At 36.8% G+C, this 18308-nt stretch overlaps 1 protein-coding gene across 4 annotated transcripts in view; it reads left to right on the top strand.

Annotated features, from left to right (window-relative positions):
• Positions 1–761: 761 nt before the first annotated feature.
• Positions 762–18308, top strand: part of MCPH1 (microcephalin 1) — a 123289-nt gene continuing 105742 nt past the window's right edge. For 2 of the 4 annotated variants that reach the window (XM_059842774.1, XM_059842777.1), the window contains exons 1-8: positions 762–881; positions 3043–3134; positions 5472–5590; positions 10437–10521; positions 11066–11186; positions 11476–11616; positions 12597–12692; positions 14889–15833. In XM_059842774.1, the coding sequence (XP_059698757.1) occupies positions 863–881; positions 3043–3134; positions 5472–5590; positions 10437–10521; positions 11066–11186; positions 11476–11616; positions 12597–12692; positions 14889–15833 (1618 nt within the window). In that variant the 5' untranslated portion in view covers positions 762–862. Of the gene's footprint in view, positions 882–1169; positions 1298–3042; positions 3135–4325; positions 4378–5471; positions 5591–10436; positions 10522–11065; positions 11187–11475; positions 11617–12596; positions 12693–14888; positions 15834–18308 lie in introns of those variants that run through there. The other 2 variants (XM_059842776.1, XM_059842775.1) reach the window with 2 other exon arrangements.

Raw genomic sequence — 18308 nt, 5'->3', positions numbered from 1 at the left:
AGTCACACAGAAAATTCACTCAGTGTTTGGCTTTGTCAAAACTTCGTGACATCCTGGCCTCTACCAGCAGTAGTGTGGGCAGCAGGACCGGGACCAGTGATTGTCCCCCTGTACTGAGCACTGGTGAGGTCACCATGTGCTGTGTCCAGTTCTGGGCCCCTCAGTTCAGAAAGAACATTGAGGAGCTGGAGCAAATCCATAGAAGGACAGCAGAGCTGGTGAAGGGTCTGGAGCCCAAGTGCTGTGAGGAGCAGCTGAGGGAGCTGGGGGTGTTTAGCCTGGAGGAGGCTCAGGAGGGACCTCTGCTCTCTACAACTCCCTGAACTGAAAGGTAGCTGCAGCCACCTAAGCGTCAGTCTCTTGTCCCAGGAACTAGTGACAGGATGAGAGGACATCGTTTTAAGCTGAAGCAGGGGCGGTTTAGGCTGGATATTAGGAAGAATTTTTTTAACGGGAAAGGCGATTAGATATTGGAATGGGCTGCCCAGAGAAGTGGTGGAGTCACTGTCCCTGGAGATGTTTACAGAAAGACTGGATGTGGCACTCAGTTTACAGACTGGCGTTGGGTCACAAGTTGGACTCGATGATATCAGAAGCATTTTCCAACCTAGTTAATTCTGTGACACTGTTTCCAGCACAATGGGGTGTGCCAAGCCTTCCCCGACGCCGGAAAGGGCCGGAGCTCGGCCGAGCACACCCCATTTCCGACCAGGGCCGCGGGACGCCGCGGCCGCTCCGCGCCCCGCAGCGGCACGGCCGGGACAGGGCCGCCGCCCGCCCTGGTGCGCAGGCGCGGCGGGGCCATGCGCGGAGGCGGGTTTGAACCGTGGCGGGCGCTGCGAGCTGCTGGGCTGTGCCGCCAATGGAGCCCGCGCTGAAAGGTACCACACGGTACCTCCTCTCGGCCGCTCCGGGAGAAGCCACCGCACGGCGGCCGAGAGGAGCCGTCGGGCTGGCACGGGCTCCGTGCTGCCCATGCCCCCTTTCTCCTTGCGTCCCTTGCCCCGGCGCTTCCCGGCAGGGCGGGTGGCGGGCCGCTGTGGAGGCCCGGCCCGCGGTCGCGAGGTGTCAGGACTGCCCCGCGGGCCGCTCTGACTCGCCGCGAACCCGCCCGATCCCGGCGGCGGGGCCTGGTGGTCGGCCCCGGGTGGGAGCGGGCTGTGCCCGGGCGCAGGCCCGGCCCCGCTGCGTGGGCAGCGCGGCGGGCAGGGGAGGCCCCCTCCCTCCGCTCGTGTGCCGCTGTAGGGTGCTTCCCGGCGGGGCACTGCCCGCCGACCCCTCTGTTCTTCCTACTCCGGTCAGTCGTGGCTTTCTTCTGCATCTCAAAATTTCTGCCTCGCTAAGTTGCCTTCTCATGGCCGCTTTCCTCTGCGATCACCGCCTTCTCTGAGAACTTCTAAGGCTGACGTTCGCAAGAATCGATCTCTACTCAGAGCTCTTCTTGTTCAAAAAAGCGCAAAGCACTTCCTCATTTTCCTTTTCATTTGCTATACAAAAACTGTAAAAAGCTTTGCCTTTTGCTGGAGTGTATTTGATTAGCTAAAATTGACTAATGATTATGTATTTAAAATGCACCTTTGATCCTACTGCAAGTGCATGGAGTTTTAAAGTAGCATCTCTTTAAGTTCCTAGTTAGATCTTTACTGAAATGTTCCGATGTGTTTTTCTAGGAGAATTTTAGCTATGAAAGTTCGAAAAAATTTGATGTAGGAGGAAGATATTAACTTTTCAAATTCAAGTGCATTGTTTTTCACAGCTAAACTATCATGGACGAAAGCAACTCTGGCAGAATCTGCCTCGGTGTAGTAGCAGAATGAACACAGTTAAAAGCAATTTGAGGAGACTTGTCTTAAATTCCCATTTATATCTGAAGTCGTAGTACTGATAGTAAGATTTTTCCCAGTGCTTTGCATGAGGAAGTGCTTTGCTTCACATTTCTCTTGTATGTCGAAAATATTTCTAGTAATTGTAAAAATACTTTAATCCTTATAAGAGTACTTCTATTGTTATGAATCATTGGAGCATTTTTCTGGTTTTCATTTAGAAAGAAGATAGATGAGACTACATAATAGTTAATCAGAAGGATATGCCTAGTTATCTTAGTAGCTAAGATAATTAAGCAAGATTTGCTAAGGATGACCCTTTTAAAATTAAACTCTTTGTTTTATTCATGAGTTCTTAGACTTGTCTGGCATTTGCATGAAGTTGTTTTTGGTGAACTGCCATTTCTCCAGTTTTTGGAATTTTCCTGATTTGCCATTCAGTATGGGAAAGTGGCATGGCCAGTGGAACTTAGGTCACTTTGGTGCCTATCCTATGTAAAATTAAAGAAGGGATTGGTTTGAGTTTTATTTGTTTATCCCTCCTGGTCAGTAGTTCTGTCTTTGGTTGGTTGCTTGAAGATATTCTCAAGCAATGCAGACTTGATTCCTTGAAGAGTTTATTAATCTGCTTGATGAAGCAATCTAATTAAATCTGAATATCTCAAGTTGCATTTGGCAACTGGTATAAGACTTTATTAGCCCCTGTTATATGTACTTAATTTTGGGTGTTTCAATATAAATAAAATGAAAAATTAAGTCAATTGGAAACTGTTAAGTAATATTTCTGCAAAATTTTCTGGGAGTTTGGATAAGGAATAATTCTGTTGTGGTGATGACATTTTGTTCTGGAAGTTGTGTTGTATCAACTGGTTTTCAAATTTTTAGCTAATCTGAAGATTAAAAGTGATTAAATAATGGTAAGGGTGAGCAGTCATGTAAAGATAATGTATTGCTTGTTAAGCTGGTAGTGTGTTTTAAATAGATGAAGTAGAAAGTTAGCTAATGTCAGACTTTTTAGTTATTTCCATTACAATTAATTTAGGGGACATAAATACACTAAAAAAAATTCTGCTGCTGAAGTCTGACACTCTGTTTACTAAAAGCTGTATTTGCAACAGAATGCAATATGTATAAAAGAAACTTTTTTTGGAAAGGCAGTTTAACCGGTTTTGCCATGGTATATTCTTCATTAGTTGTTGTTTTCTGTCTTCTGATCCAGGTGTTTCTGCCTTTGTAGAAGTTTGGTCATCTAACAGAACAGAAAATTACTCAAAAACCTTCGAACAGCAGCTTCTTGATATGGGAGCAAAAGTAAGAAGATACTTTGAAATAAATGGAATAGGAAAGATCTTAATTATAAATTAGCTTGCTTGTTCTACTTGTCACATATATTTCTTTTTAGTATGAGTTTTTAAATGGCAAGTAGGCAGAAAATCAGAGACCTGAGAACAGACCAGTGTGCTGTAATATTCTTGCTACTGACAGATGGGAAATGCATTTAAAACCTTTCTACATCTACAGACCTCTTTGCATATTAACGTGATAGCATGCTCCTCATGAGAAGTATTGGGCTTGCTACAGAGTGTGGGCAAAGCAAATCTAAGTCTTGAAAACCTGTGGTTTACAAGCATGTATCTTAAATTGTTTTGTTTTCGTCAACTTCTAAACAGCTGCTCTGTTGTTAGTAATGTTTCCTAACCCAAGTACCATGACATTATATTCTTCCATTCACTCTCCCCCAATTTGTATCAGTTCCAGAAAGTGCTAGTAAAAATACATCTTAGGAGTTTCAGTATATGTCTCAATGATTTTTTTCCATACCAGATATAGTTGACTTGTAGGTGCAAAAGATATTTAATTGCCAGCTGTAACATTTCAACCAGAGACCAAAGTCAAACTGGCATCTTCCCTTCTTGCACATTGTCACTGGTTAATGGAGATTTTTACAGCCCAAATATTTTTTTCTGTGTGACTGTTTGCCATTTATTTGAAAAAAATACTTGTGTGGACTCCCAGTGCTCTTTAAAATGGGCATGTGTAGATGTCTCTTACTGTAATTTAGGAAATCTTGCTGCTCTCCCCAAATCCTCTCCTTCTGTATGAAGTAAGCTGAGTGAGTGTGACAAAACAGTAAGGGTAACTGGTTTTGTTATTAAAGCAAACACAACTCTCCATAAATAACTTGAGTAAGAAAAACAAGAAATATTTCTATGCTGTACTGTCAGACCTGTGTAATTCTATTCTTATGATGTAAGACTTTTTTCTCACAGAAAATATGGCAGAAGCATAAGGCTTCAAAATTCTTCAAAAGAGTCAAAATAACCAAATGTGGTGCAGGCAGATGATACAGATGAGCCTATTTATTATATCCCTATGACTGAGTATGGATGGTTGTGCCCCTTCCCTATTCCAGGCACTTCCCTGTTATTGGCTGAGTGTGGTACTAAGCTGGCTTGGGTCACTGTGTCAGGAAATTAAATTCTAAATTAGTTTTTTTCCTAGATTATTGATTCTGACATCTCAAAGTTCAGCTGAGCAGCAGAAGACACACAGGGTAAGGGGAGAAGTGGGAAAGGTGAGAGGGATGTGTAAGGTGGTGCTCCTCCATAATTTGGAGGCAAAGCTACATCAAGCATCCTTAGGACATGGCTGTGAGCCAGATACTGGCAGAAGTGAGTAAGCAGTTGCATCTGGACTAATAATTTATTCTATAAGAGACTAATGGATCATTTTATACCTAGATAGTGTAATGTCATGGGGTTTTGTCTTCTAAGAAGTCATAATCAGCTTGTCACCAGCAATGTTTGGAAAAGCTAAATAGTTTTCTTAAAGCTAAATACAGACCCAGCATGTTGTAGGCAAAGTATAATGATGCAACTGAGGGCACAACAGAAAATTATGGAGCTATTTCTGTTTGGCTTGAAAGATGCTGCAGTAAAAAAATAGTTCTATTGATGTAACCACATCAACAATCACAACTGATCAAGCAGTTCTGTGTGGGGTGCTTGGTCTCCACAATGGAAGCCTTGTTTGTGAAAAATGAAGTATCTAGAAATAAAAACATTGCTTGCCAATGAAGGCTGATAACTGAAAATTTAATCATTCGTGCTGACTTTTAATTTTCTGTATTTCTCATTTTTGAAGTGTTCCCGTATAAGTTTTGTTTGTAAACAGCGTTTTCCCCAAAACTAAAAGTGATTTTCATTGATGAAAAATTAGTTAAAAAGTGAGGTTAGCTTTAAGCCTGAGTTCTTTTGCCTAAAAGATATTTTGTTATTTCTTTGGATAGTGGCGTCTGCTTTCTACCCTGGCCGTTGTGTAAGAAATTATGTTGCACTATATAAATAAAAATGTTGCAAAATTAGTGATACATCTGGAGTGGGGAGCTGAAAATGGTAACCTAGAGGAGACTGAAAACAAAGGGCTATTCCATCCCTTTAGCCTGCGTTAGCTTGCCTAATGAGACTGGAGTTTTGATTGCTTGAGGCTTCTTGTGAAGTTGGGAAAGATCAAAAGGGTCCTTAATATAATGTTTAGAATAAATTTTTACGCTAGTGGTGTATGCACTAAAAATGGGCTATGCTAGCCATTTCCTTAGCATTTTCCAATTATCAGACTTAAATATGAGCTCTCTTTGTATTTCTGCAGGTTTCAAAAACTTTGAACAAGCACGTCACCCATGTAGTCTTCAAAGATGGACGTTTGACTACATGGAAGAAAGCACAGAACATGGGTGTAAAAATAGTTTCTGTACTCTGGGTGGAAAAGTGAGTACTTGATGTTATAATAATGTGGCCTATTTCGGAGATAATATTTTATTAATAATAATTTTCTAGTAATTTTAAATTGAAAAACTTAAATGCAGAAACGGTTTTATTAATGTACTTGAAATAGTTATGAATCTGTGAGTAAATGATAACTTTTCTGTGACATTATTCCTATTATAAAGCATGTGACTTACACAGAAAGGTAAAATGTAAACTCTTAAGAAATGAGTGTGGTAAAGTAGTTTCATGTTACATTTGTTATCAGTTGTACTCCTTTGCTCTCAGATGGCATATAGACAGTGAAGGCCATACTTACATTGAATACAATTCTTCCATTTTCATATGTAAAAGCACATTTCATCAAGGGCATTGTGCTGTTTCTGTAGTTAAATCCTGTAAACAGAATACATCCTAGCAAGAAAGTAAAAGATCCATATGTATTCTGGTTTTTAAGATATTTGGCAAGTTCAGAACAAAACTTTATGAAAAGTCTCTTCTACCATATGGAAAAAGTTAATTTTTTTTTTTTTTTTAAACTGAGAAAAAATTTTGTCTGTGCAAGTGGTCCTTTAGCATTTGCTAGTCTATAGCTGCTTCTCTGAATTTGCAAAGTGCTTGTGAGGCCTACCTTAAGATTTCAGATAAAGGGTAAAAACACAGTTTATGAATATGCATGGGTCAACGACTCCAATTGATAAATCAATGGAAATTAGCATATAAATCAAGTAAAGAGAACCTTACCTGTACCAGTTGTCATATGCAGGGAGAGGTAGTGGTCTAAGTGCAAATATTTTGGGCTTGTTTTTTTAAAAAAAGGGGAGCACAAGGAGAGAGGGCAAATCTATGCCCTACAGACACCTAAATGTAGGCCAGTACAGCCTGGAAACTTGTGATGCAAGTCCACTAGCCAAAAAAGAAATTCATGCAAATCTGCAGACACAGGTTTTGGTTTTTTTTAAAGTATGTCAGATATAGAAGTTACAGTCACACAACCCAGTCAGCTTTAACACCAAAGAAGAAATACCTCAAGTTCCTGAAAATGAAGGTGATGCAAAATTTTATTTATGTGAAAATGTCTTTCAGGGACCTGGTGCTATTTGAATGTGTGACAGTGATGATGATTTCAATACTGTTGTAAAATTGAATATGTTCTTCATGTGGCTAAGTGTATAAATACAGAATTTGAAATCTTAGTCACATGAACTATAAATTAATGATGATTTGGATGTGCTGTAGTAAAAAGAATCTCATAAATGTCCAGATGAGTACCACCAGCAATGGAAGACTACTAGAGTGCCTTACAGGGGAGAGTCTAGGACATATCATACAGAAATATTCTTTCTGTGATAGCAGTTCCACCAGAAGAGTCTCCTCTACACTGCTGGAAGGTGTTGAGTGTTTGAACACTGTAGAAAGCTCCGGCATCGAAACAACTGGATATGTGATACTGTAGGGGACATAATGGAGTTTTGAAATCCAGGTGTAAAAGCCTCAAGAAACTTTCACTTTTGCTGGGTAACAGCAACAAAGGATGAAGAAAAGAGAAAACATTTAGAGGGAAAACTTAGGCTGTTTGGTAGGAAGAGAAGGCTAGCATCTTCCTGGTATCTTTTAAGTTTTCCTGTTAAAATTTTCTGACCAAAGCAAGGTCTTGGTACACGACTTAGAAGATGAAGTTTGTGGGAACTTGGGGAGTCATCTAAAATAGATGTATTTTATTGCAGAGGAGGACCCAAGCTGTGAATTATGATTGAATTTTTCTGTAATCTTTTTCTTTGGCTCTTTAGTTTAAAGTAAATGCCAAAGGGTACAGAAGAACATACAGCTTATATTGCTGTATACTGTAAGCAGAATTCATGAGAATATCATATCCTTGGGCAAAATGTAAGTTAAGAGCACTGAAACTTGCATAAGAGATAGCAATGAATATTCCTACTGTTCATGGGGTTATTCAAATGAGGCACAGGCAGTACAAAATTGAAATGAGTCAGTGCTAGTATACAGACAAAATTTTGGTTTTTGTAATAAGAGAAGAGAACCAGAGTGCCTGACTACATTAACATGTCTAGTACATCCATGTCTCAGACACTGGTAGGCAGAAGATGGAAGATAATTTATTGAACCCTGGAACAATGTAAATAGGAAGGACTGAATAATATGTACCCATAAAATTATGGTCCTGTGTGAATGGAAACTTAGTTTAAACCAGATAATTTGTGTAGGCAAATCATGCAGAGTTCCTATGAGTTGAAGTTTTAGCATTGCTGAAAAAGCTGGCTTGATTAACTGGCTTCTTCATTCAGTAGCAAGTGGAACGTTCTCAAAATGGTCAGAAAAGCTGCAAAATGTTATCTCAGCAAGGGAATAGTACATATTAACTTTCTGGTGTAGACTGGAGGTTGGTGACTCCTGTAGGAGTGCAGTGCAAAACCAAGTATGTTAGTTGTTGCTTGGTCTTAATTGGTTTGTGGATTGCTGTTCAAACTATGTCAAAGAACCTTTTCATAAGTATGTCTACAGTATAAGTGTTCATACTGGAACACCAAACCCAAGAAATTCTATGACAATGCTTAAATTTAAAAAGGAGTCTACTTAAAATGGAAAAAAATCTGTTAAGAAGCTAGGACTGAAGGGAATAAAATTCTTGCTGGTGTCAAGAAGGCTGTTTAAAGCAGTCCTCTTGAGCATATACCATAGCATTGTTACCTCAGCAGTAGTCAAAAATCAAATTAAATAAAACATAAAACTTCATATAGTGGAATGATAGCATTTTATCATGGTTATATTTGGAATGTTGCCAAAGGATGGCAATGAGCTTGACTGAAGTTATAAAATAGTTTTCTTACAAGATGTGATTGAAGAGACAAGAATGCTTCAGTCTGGAAAATGAGTGAAGATGGGAGATTACTGTGAACACAAAGGTTTGTGTAGAGAGGCTGAATGGAAAATGAATCTATATTTTCCTTTCCAGTAGAAAAGTTGGAAAGCATTGCATCAATACACATGGAGACAGATTCAGAGAAAACAGTAAATAAAAATAACACAGAGTTAGACTGTAAACTCCTTGTTGCAAAATCAGAGTGAGCAAAGATCTACACAGGATAAAAAAATTGCTGAAGCAATTAAACATTTCATTTATCAAAACCCAAGTATAGTATTGCATCTAACCATCTGACAACCAGAAATCTGTGAAACTCAGTAAACTGGGAATGTTTGGCTTTGTTTTTATGTTCTTTCATTCTCTTGGGAGTCTTGATATTGGAGGATACTGCAGGCTGCTGCAGTATATATTTGATCTGGATGCTATTTTTTGGATGTTGGAGCTCTGAAAATACCAGACAAGGAAGCAAGTAATAAACAATTAGTCCAGCATTTCCTGATTCTTCCTCTTTGTGGAAAATACTCTCACATTTAACAGCTGGCCAATCCCTACTTCCAGCCTGTTAGACTTGTACCCCAGTGTTGCCTTCCCCTGAGCAGTGCTTGAGCCTCTCAGATGAATATGCCCAATAGCTTAAAAGTGCTGTAATACTTCATTTTGTCCATAAAAGCCTGAAGCATTTGAAGGGTTTGTGCAGTATTTGGTGATCATTGCATTGTTGAATTCTTACTGGATTTCTAGTGCTCTTTCCAATGATTTACCTCAAACTTTTCTTGGAAGCTTCTGCTCCATAACATGAGCATCTGTTTGAGCCTAAACTTTATGCAGTTCTACAGTTTAGGAAGTAATTTGAGAAGACAACTCTTTAGGGTGAAAATTAAAAATCAGAAAAATTTATGACTGCAGAGTAAAGTTATTTTAAATTTTAAAATTATTGTTTGTTTTTGCTTTCTTTTTTTATTTTTTTCTTCTAAGAATGATAGATGTGTCTAACTTTAAAAATAGCAAACAAAAGTCATGAACTTGCTGTCATGTAAAAAAAATTAGTGTAATGCAAAATGAGTGACATCTTTGGGATTACTGAGAAAAAGTTTTTTACTGCTTCTTCAACACAAGTACTTAAGTGAGCAGCCTAAAAAAAATCAAAACCCAAGAACAAAACCCCATATAAAATGGAATAGCTACAATCTGCCCAAATTAGGCACACTTAGTACTTCCACATCAGACGTGTAATTATGAAGCTCTACCTGTGTTTTCTTAGCAGGATAACTCATCCCACAAATGAGTTATATAAATCATTTATATTCAGATTTGTCTGCAAAGTAAAAGATTCATAGATTTAATACTAAAATTTTCTTCTGTTTTGCTTCTCTGAATCAATGAAATCTCTGAATTAATGTAACTTTTCATGTAGTCAACATCTGTGCTGATTATTATCCAGAATTTAATAACAGTTACTGAAGTCCAGCTGGTGAATCTCTCTCTTCGATGCACCTGAGAACTCTAAACTCAGTGAGTTTGACAAATACTTGCAGTGGTTTGTCTCTCTCGTCCATTCAAAGCCGAGCAAGGATGAGGCCATAACCCTACAGGCTCACACCGTGTAGCGCTTCCATCACTAGGTGTCACCAGAGCCACATGAGCGGCTACTGCGAGCACAGTCCTACAGCTTGGAAAGGTGTGGAAAATAACATGAGTGGGAATCTTGCCCTTCCAGAACAGCAAGTTGAAGGGAATCATTGCATTGGCACAAAAATTTGGATCCCATATTTGGCGTGTAATAGATGGGGAGTGGGGGGGGAAGGGATAACATTACAGTACTTATCTTAAAGTAACACACTTAGAAAGGGTTGGTGTTTCATTATTGCAGGGCTCAGACAACTCTTCTTGCAATAATGGTTCTCATTCTTCAAAGGAAAACAAGAGAATAAAAACCCACCAAACCTTCTCTTATTTCCTGTACAGGTGTCGAGAAACTGGAGTCCATGTTGATGAATCCCTATTTCCTGCAGTAGACACTAATGAAGGATTTCTACTACCAATAAAGAAAGTAAGCATGTGGGGTTTTTTAAAATGGGCCTAGAATAAAAAACTTGAAAGTTTGAACTTTACTTTTTGACCTCAAGGATTTGAACTATTTTCAGAACATTCTGTAAACTCTATCTGTCCATCTGAGTAAGAGTTTCAAAACAGTCTATTGCTGTGATCATGTGAAGAAAGTATACTACAAATCAAGTTTTTGTATTGGTAATTAAAAATATTAAGATTTAAATTCAAAATATATAATGATGACTAATCAAAAAACCACGACTACTATGTAGCTTATGTTTTACAGAGTTGCAACAAATATTTTTAAAAACTACCTTTAAATCTTTAACTTTGCTGCGAGCAAAAGAAAAGGTCTGTTAGGTTCTTTCTTATTTAATATTAAAGTTTACTTTGCAAAATGCTAATTGCTGTGATTATCTGTGACTCTCAAGGAGATTATAAGCAGCATAAATACCAATAATAAATACTCTGACAAAATGGTAGGCAAAATAGGTGGTGTCATTATTTTGGCAGTTTTGTACATAAGAGTTTTGTCTGTCTTGTAGCATAAATGTATGCAGCCAAAAGACTATGTTGAAAAAACTCCAGAAAATAATAGAAAGCTTCAAAGAAGGCTGAACCAAATGGCTAAAGAGTTAGCTCTACAAAAGACAGCAGTTAATGCTGGTAAGAATATTTTTTTAACTAAGATCCGAAGATTTTTTAAAGCACTTGATGGGGTTTCGGTGTTGGTTGGGGTTTTTGTGAGCTTTTTGCATCTTGCCATGAGAAATTAAGTTGATGTCATTTTTACGGAGTTCTTTGCAGTTCTGTTGTGTTAAGCCATCTGTAATGATCTTGATCTAAGAAAACTTTTTTTTTTGCCAAGTTTTTTTTTTTTTTTAAAGAAATAAACTTCATCTCAGGCTGTTACAGCATTCAAATATTAATATATAAATACAATTTCTTTGTGCAGATACGGATGTACCAGTTTTATTATTTGAAGACAATGGTTCACTTATATACAGCCCTGTTAATAAGATAAAAGATCAATGCAATGAAATGGAAAGAAGAATAAAGGATATGAAGGAAAAAAGAGAAAATCTTTCTCTTACTGGTAAGAAGTTGAATTTTGCTTGGTTATGAACACGCACAAATGGCTCTTGGTTTTATTGCTGACTTTTTTGTGCACCTGTGCTCTTGCCTTTAGAATTTTTTTTCATATCTTGATTGCATGTCTGGAACACAGTGGTTGCAAAATAATTTTTTGATCACTAGGCTGCTCAAGAGGACTAATGTTTAAGCTGGACTTTCTAGCTATGTATATTGATATTATCACCTCTTGCTTAAACTTTACAGTGAAACTCTACATCTTATTTCCTCTTAAATTTAATGTGGATGCTGTGCAAGACAAAGATTGTAATGTTATTACTCCCACATCAACAGTTTAAAAAGGACACCAAAACTGATGAGATATCTGTTTAGGTACTGAAGAACAGGACTTGACTTTAAAAATAAATAAATTTGAATAAACTAATCAAAATAAATCCAGTCAATTTTTAAATAAATATTCTAATGAATTAAATCTAGATTGTAGTTTTCAGATTTTTTTAGTGTTTGCATTGCCTTACTGAGAAAATATTAAGGTCTAGGTCATTAGGTTTTGCCAATTAGTATGAAAAATGTTGAATGTGGAACATCTTTTGGTAGGGCAGCATCTGTAGTATTTGAAGTTTTAAGATGTGCATGTCAGCTAGAACTGTCAACTTCTAATTTCAAAAAAAGTTGTGAAAGTAAAGAAACAGTACTACATGGATGAAAAAATAAATCTCAGTTTATTTCAGTGAGGCTTATATTTGTTTTCTCTCCAAATTTTAAGGTAAACCTTCAAACATTAAAAGCATTTCTGCTATATCAGGACGTTATTGCCAGTTGCAAGATTTCACAAATTCTTTAATGAAATGCCTCCAGAGGCCTTAGAAATATTAGTAATAATTTCTAAATAGTTTTACATTATTCTTTAGTTTCAGAAAAATGTGCTGCTGAGTTACCTGGAAAAAATGCTTACAAATACTAATAGCTTTTTTGTATTCCTAGGTTCGCAAATGGATCAAACACTTCCAAGTACCTCACCAGGGGACTGCCCACTTTCTAGTTGTATCTTAACTAATTCAGAAGATGAGCTGCTACCTGGTAACTAACAACTTAATATATTATAGAAATTAAAAATAATACATGGCCTTTATATCTTACTTAAAAAAGTACAGTATACTGAAATGAGAACTGTATCTATTTTCTCGATCTTTTATGTTTAAATCTGAATTATCTTAGTTTTTCCATACTAAAGAAAGTATGTTGAACTATGAAGAAAAATGGATCATGAGGAATACCACTAGGTAAATGCTCTGCCTTACCACTGTATTCCTTGCCTCACTTCCTCCTCTCTACTCATACCATTCTCTATTAAAACCTTTCTGTCCTACATGGTATCAATCTTCTCTGCTCTTAAGAGTGATCATGTATAGAACACAGGGTTCACGCCAAAGAGTGTGATGTGGGAATCTTAAAGGAGATCTGAATGAGGGTAAAACCTCAGAGAACTGAAATGTCTTCCAAATTTTCAGTTGAAAAACATGAATTTGAAAGTTAGACTAATGTGTTTTTAAGATTAAGTGATCAAGTTTGAAGAAATAACACGAGTAAAAATAAATCAGATTTTTAAATGTTTTATGGTTTAAGATGGATTAAAATAATTTGTTTGCAAGATAAGAACTTCATAAAATTATTCTAATAAATTAGGGGTTTGTTCCTGTGTTTTGGTGTATTAGCAGGGCAGAAGCAAGGAGATTGTGAAGTCTGTTGAGCTACATCAGTGAACATCTTAATAGTATTGATTATGTATGCCATAGGTTTGTGCTTCAGACCTCATGTCATCTGTCAGTCACAGGGGCAAAGAGCTCATGTCAGATGCTGGCCTTGATCTCATTAGAAAGGTGAGGAGAAGGGAGTCTTTAGAATTTGTAATAAGGATCTTTGTAATAACTGCAGTAGAGCAGTTTGCCTGCTCTCCATTCTCCCTCAACAGTAAGCTATACTACATGCTATTTTGAGGTGTTATATTTTATTGACATCATACAGGAGTTCTGTCCTGTTGGCTTACCTAAAAATACAGTGGGTATCTTGCAGCCTGCAGCAGCTTGTTATGTCTTCATGCAATATTAGTGAGAAGTGATAGCTGAATACTGGAAGTAGCTTGGCTCTGCCAGCAAACTCTTTTACTTTGGTAGATTAGTTGTGTGCTGATGAGGTAGAACATTGTGATTTGAGAGCTTTGCCTTTCATATGTCCCTTCAGCTTTGCAACTGCACAATGTTATTTTACATTAGGAGCAGACCACCAATTCCCATGACAGCATTCAGTGTAGCTTCCATCTCCAGTGCTCTGTGGCAGTGTTCCCTGTGTTTGTGCTTAAGAGATATATGAGATTGGGTAATAATGGTTTAGAAAGTTCAAGAAGCCAGGTTAATTTGAGGATTGAAGCTGACTTCATCAGTTGTTAGTATGAGAGACTGATCATATCATGTGAAATTTATCTCTATATGTTTTATTTTTCTTTATATAGTTAGGTACACTGTATGTTAAAAATTAGCTATATCTAGTAAGCAAATAACATCAAGAACTTACAGAAGGAGTATTCTGTGATGTTGCACTCAACAGCTACTTAAGCAAAAGCTTCTGTTGCAATCATCTTGTAGAACAACAGGATTTTAAAAAATGTATGTTGAATAAATGTATGTTAGCTTGTTTTGGAGGAATTTGTTGTGAAGAGTTATGAATAGATTCTGTGTAACACCTAACACAAATTAATTTCATAAGAATAGCTACAAGAAATAAGTCTTTATCCACATTCTTAATATCTTTAATTCATGGTTTTGATGTATGTGACATGATAGTATGGTGTTGTGTTTAAATCCATCTTAACTGCAAAATCTTCAAGGTGGTACTAATGCTGTGGTAGCAAAAATTGTTATTGAGTTTCCACTGTTACTAAAGCTAACTTTATCAGCATATAATCTTGCTTTCTCTACAAATCCAAGAGGAATAACGAGTTGCTCTTTTGCTTTTTTTTAAGAAAGCAGAATGGGACTTGTGGGTGCTTATGACCAGGTTAGGGGATACAATAGCTAGAACTGAAGGTTCTTTTCAGCATAGAATGTGCTTTGTTTCTAATCCATTTTCTGTTCAGTTTTCGTTGACTTGCCATATAATATCCAGAGAAGTGGCTAATTTTTTTTCCAGTTCAGGAATTCCATATATATTTCACTAAGAAAATGATACTCTTTCTGTTTTGTTCAATACATTTATATTGCCTCTTTTTTTGTTTTGCAGAAGAACAAATGCAAGACTGCTTGAACTCAAGTTGTGATTATCTTTGGAAAACTGAAATGGTAAAGACACAGAGAACAGAGGTAGCAGAGCATGCCTGTGATACTTGGACTGATATTCATGTGTCCATGAGCACATCAGTGAATTCTCCATCACATGGCCGTGAGGAGAAGAGATTAACATCAAAACAACGTGCCAGAAGTTTAACAAAGAAACAGATTATACAGCCCACTTTGGATGACAGATTGTTTTCAGAAAAAAAACATGTAAAATTTCCAAAGAAAAATCAGAAGAACAAGAGCAAGAGTACTTCAATTGCAAATGAAAGTTCTCTTCTTGAGGGCTTCAGTCATATTACTCCTTCCAAAAATATAGTCCAGTTAAATACTGTTCCTGCTTTGATTGACAATCTCTCTAATTTGCCTATGAATAGTGAAGACTTAAATGAATATTCACTGGATAAAAGCTTCCCTGGCAATAGAAATTATTCTGTTGTTGAAGACAAGAAGAGGAAGAAACTACAAACATTCCCAAGTTTGAAGCTGGCTACCTCAGAACTGGGTGCATCAGGCTCTATGGGGTTCTTGCAAGCAATTACTACACGTAGCAAGTCTTGCTGCACTGAGGAGACTTCTTATGAAGACTTCTTTTCATCATCTAATTCAAATGAAAAGGAAGTACAGATACAAGTACCAAAGGAATCACAGAATCCTCCTGAAGTTTGTTGCAAAGACTCTTTTACAAGCATGATCCTACCAAATGTGAGTTTCTGTGAGCCACATAAGACTACTAAGATAAGTAGGAAGATGTCTATTTCAGTAAATGATTTTCCAGGTGGTGAAAAAGATGACACTGGAGAAGCTCTAGATGCTGATGATGTAAACAGGCTGCCACAGCATGCTCATGAAAAATCCTACAACAGTGTAAATGACTGTGCTCACACTGCTGGTAAGTTACTACATAGAGCTGGAAAATCAAAAGATATCATACTGCATTAGACATACTAATGCAACTAAATTGCAAAATGAACTGCCATTCCAAAAGGAAAAATACTTCAGAAACACACCAGAAGAAGAAAGTACTGTGATACTGACTTAATTACTGAGTCAAATAAATGAATGCATAGAATCCAAAAGAACACCTATTTGTTTTCCCATACCTTACAAAGACAAAGTCATAGAAGATAAGGAAACTGCTCACTGTACACAAAAAAAGTAATGTTGAGCCTTGTTTCTCTTAGTCCCCTAACTTTCTGTTGCTATTCAAAATCTGTTTAAGAAACCATGGTCTTATCATAGGTTCACTTGTTCAAACTATTTTTATTTTACAAGTGAAAATTGTTACCAAAATTGCAGTTAGGATCATAAAATCTTTGGTGGAAAAATATATTTGAGTTATCAATGTGTAACTTGTGCGGTGAAATAAGACCTGCAAGAGTTTCAATGTTAGCATATTTTTTTCAACCATTACTTTTTTATATGGAACTGATCTTAATTTTTAATTTTAAGAGCATTTTTTATATTTAAGCATTTTCAAGTTGGTTTAGCATAAAGTATTTTTATGTAAATGATACTAAAATATTGAATCTCAGGAACTTTTCTGAAAGATGCTCCTGACTTGCATTGGAATAATTTTCACATTTTGATATTTTGAGCTTTGTCAAGTTTTACATGAATATTGAATATTTGTAACTATAATTGTGTATTTTAGTAATTTATCTTCCCTAGAAAATTCTGTAGTAGTGCATCAATTAATTATATAAAACTAATTACTAACTTAAAGGACTCAACAAACTTGCTTTCAGACTTATGAAATCCAGTGGGAATGTTGAACCATACTGTGCTAATACATGTGAATAATAAGCTGCTGAACTGTGACTTTTGAGTTCATTACACCTGTATTTTAATATCTGGAGTGCATAATTTCTTACATAGTTTAAAAAACAGTGGATGCAGGTGTATGTTATAAATGTACACCCATAAAGGACAACTTTCTGCTCCAAGTGATAGATGAGCCATGAAGTAGAGGTTCTATGTTGGATCTTGTTCTCCCCAAGAAGGAGGTGCTGGTGAGGAATATGAAGCTCAAAGACAGCCTTGGCTGCAGTGGCCATGAAATGTTGGAGTTCAAGATCTCGGGGCAGCAAGGAGGGCGTACAGCAAGCTTACTACTGACGTGCTGGACCTAATGAAATGGATTTCCCTAATTTCACCAAAGTATAATATTTCCATAGATTTACACAATGTGTAGGCAAGTAGGACCTCAAGTTTGACAGCTTGAATGAGCTCACTCACTTAAAAATTGAAGGAATCAATAATGTAAGAGAAATTGTGTTTTCCCTAGTAATGCAAGTTCTGTGGTAGAAAATTAAAATCTTGTATTACACTTACTCCTGTGATTCTCTATGATGGAATAATTGATTTTTAGTAATTATGGGTTAAGCATTTCCTTTTTTAATTAAATGTAAGTTGTTTCTTATTCCTATTAGTAAATTAATTGTAAATTGAGGTTTTTTTCTGTATACTGTACATTATTTGAAAGCTGGTAAATCCAGTATATTTTTAAAAACTAATGAATTGTCTTCATTCATCATATATATATGGTTACAAGTAATCAAATAGCCATATAAAATGGTATATCTGTTTTAAATGTCAAACATTTTTCTTGCCCATTTTTTGGTTGTGATTTTATGTCAGTGGCACTTTTACCCAGTATCTTTTACGACAAGATGATTTGATAAGCTTTCTTTCCATAGACTACTTAGAACATAACATTTCATTTTAAAGTAGAATATGCAGGCTCCTCTGCAACTAAATTTTGAAGGCCTTATGTTTATGTGATAGCAAGCTTCGGTTTCCTCTGTAGGGCACATTCAAGGCTGCCCAGTTGCTCTGCTGAAATAAATACTGCTGCTTATGTTCATCTTACTTATCTACAGGTCATGTGCCTCTTCATCTGAAAGCTACAACAATAAATAATAATGCACAAGGAGTGCAAGAGTGCACTCTCTTAAGCTTTTATCATGCTAAAATCATTTAGAAATTTGTACTCAGACCTAGCATTACTTCCAGTCTTAAAAATAAACTCAAGGCTTATCTGAGTGAATTTTATATATTTATGCTAATGTGGAAGGCAAATATTATCTTAATTGGCAAAAAAACTTAAACTAAGACCCATTGTACTGTAGTTAATGTAGTTCAGTGTTAAGTTGGAAAATCTAGAATGTCATTCTGTTATTTGGTGCCAGAAATCATTGTGTTTAATTTATATTATTGAGTTTTACCTGAGGTCCTAGGTGTTATGGGTCTTAATGCTGCTAAAATACTGTTTATGTCTTTAAAAGCACACATGTGAAAACTTCCTTAAGTTTGGTGTGCCTTTTGGTTTTTTTTCAGCTTTGGAAGAACATAGGCTCACTAAAAA

The sequence above is a fragment of the Haemorhous mexicanus genome, chromosome 3 (assembly GCF_027477595.1).
Source record: "Haemorhous mexicanus isolate bHaeMex1 chromosome 3, bHaeMex1.pri, whole genome shotgun sequence".
NCBI classification, from domain to species: domain Eukaryota; kingdom Metazoa; phylum Chordata; class Aves; order Passeriformes; family Fringillidae; genus Haemorhous; species Haemorhous mexicanus.
This window is presented reverse-complemented; position numbering and strand designations above follow the sequence as displayed.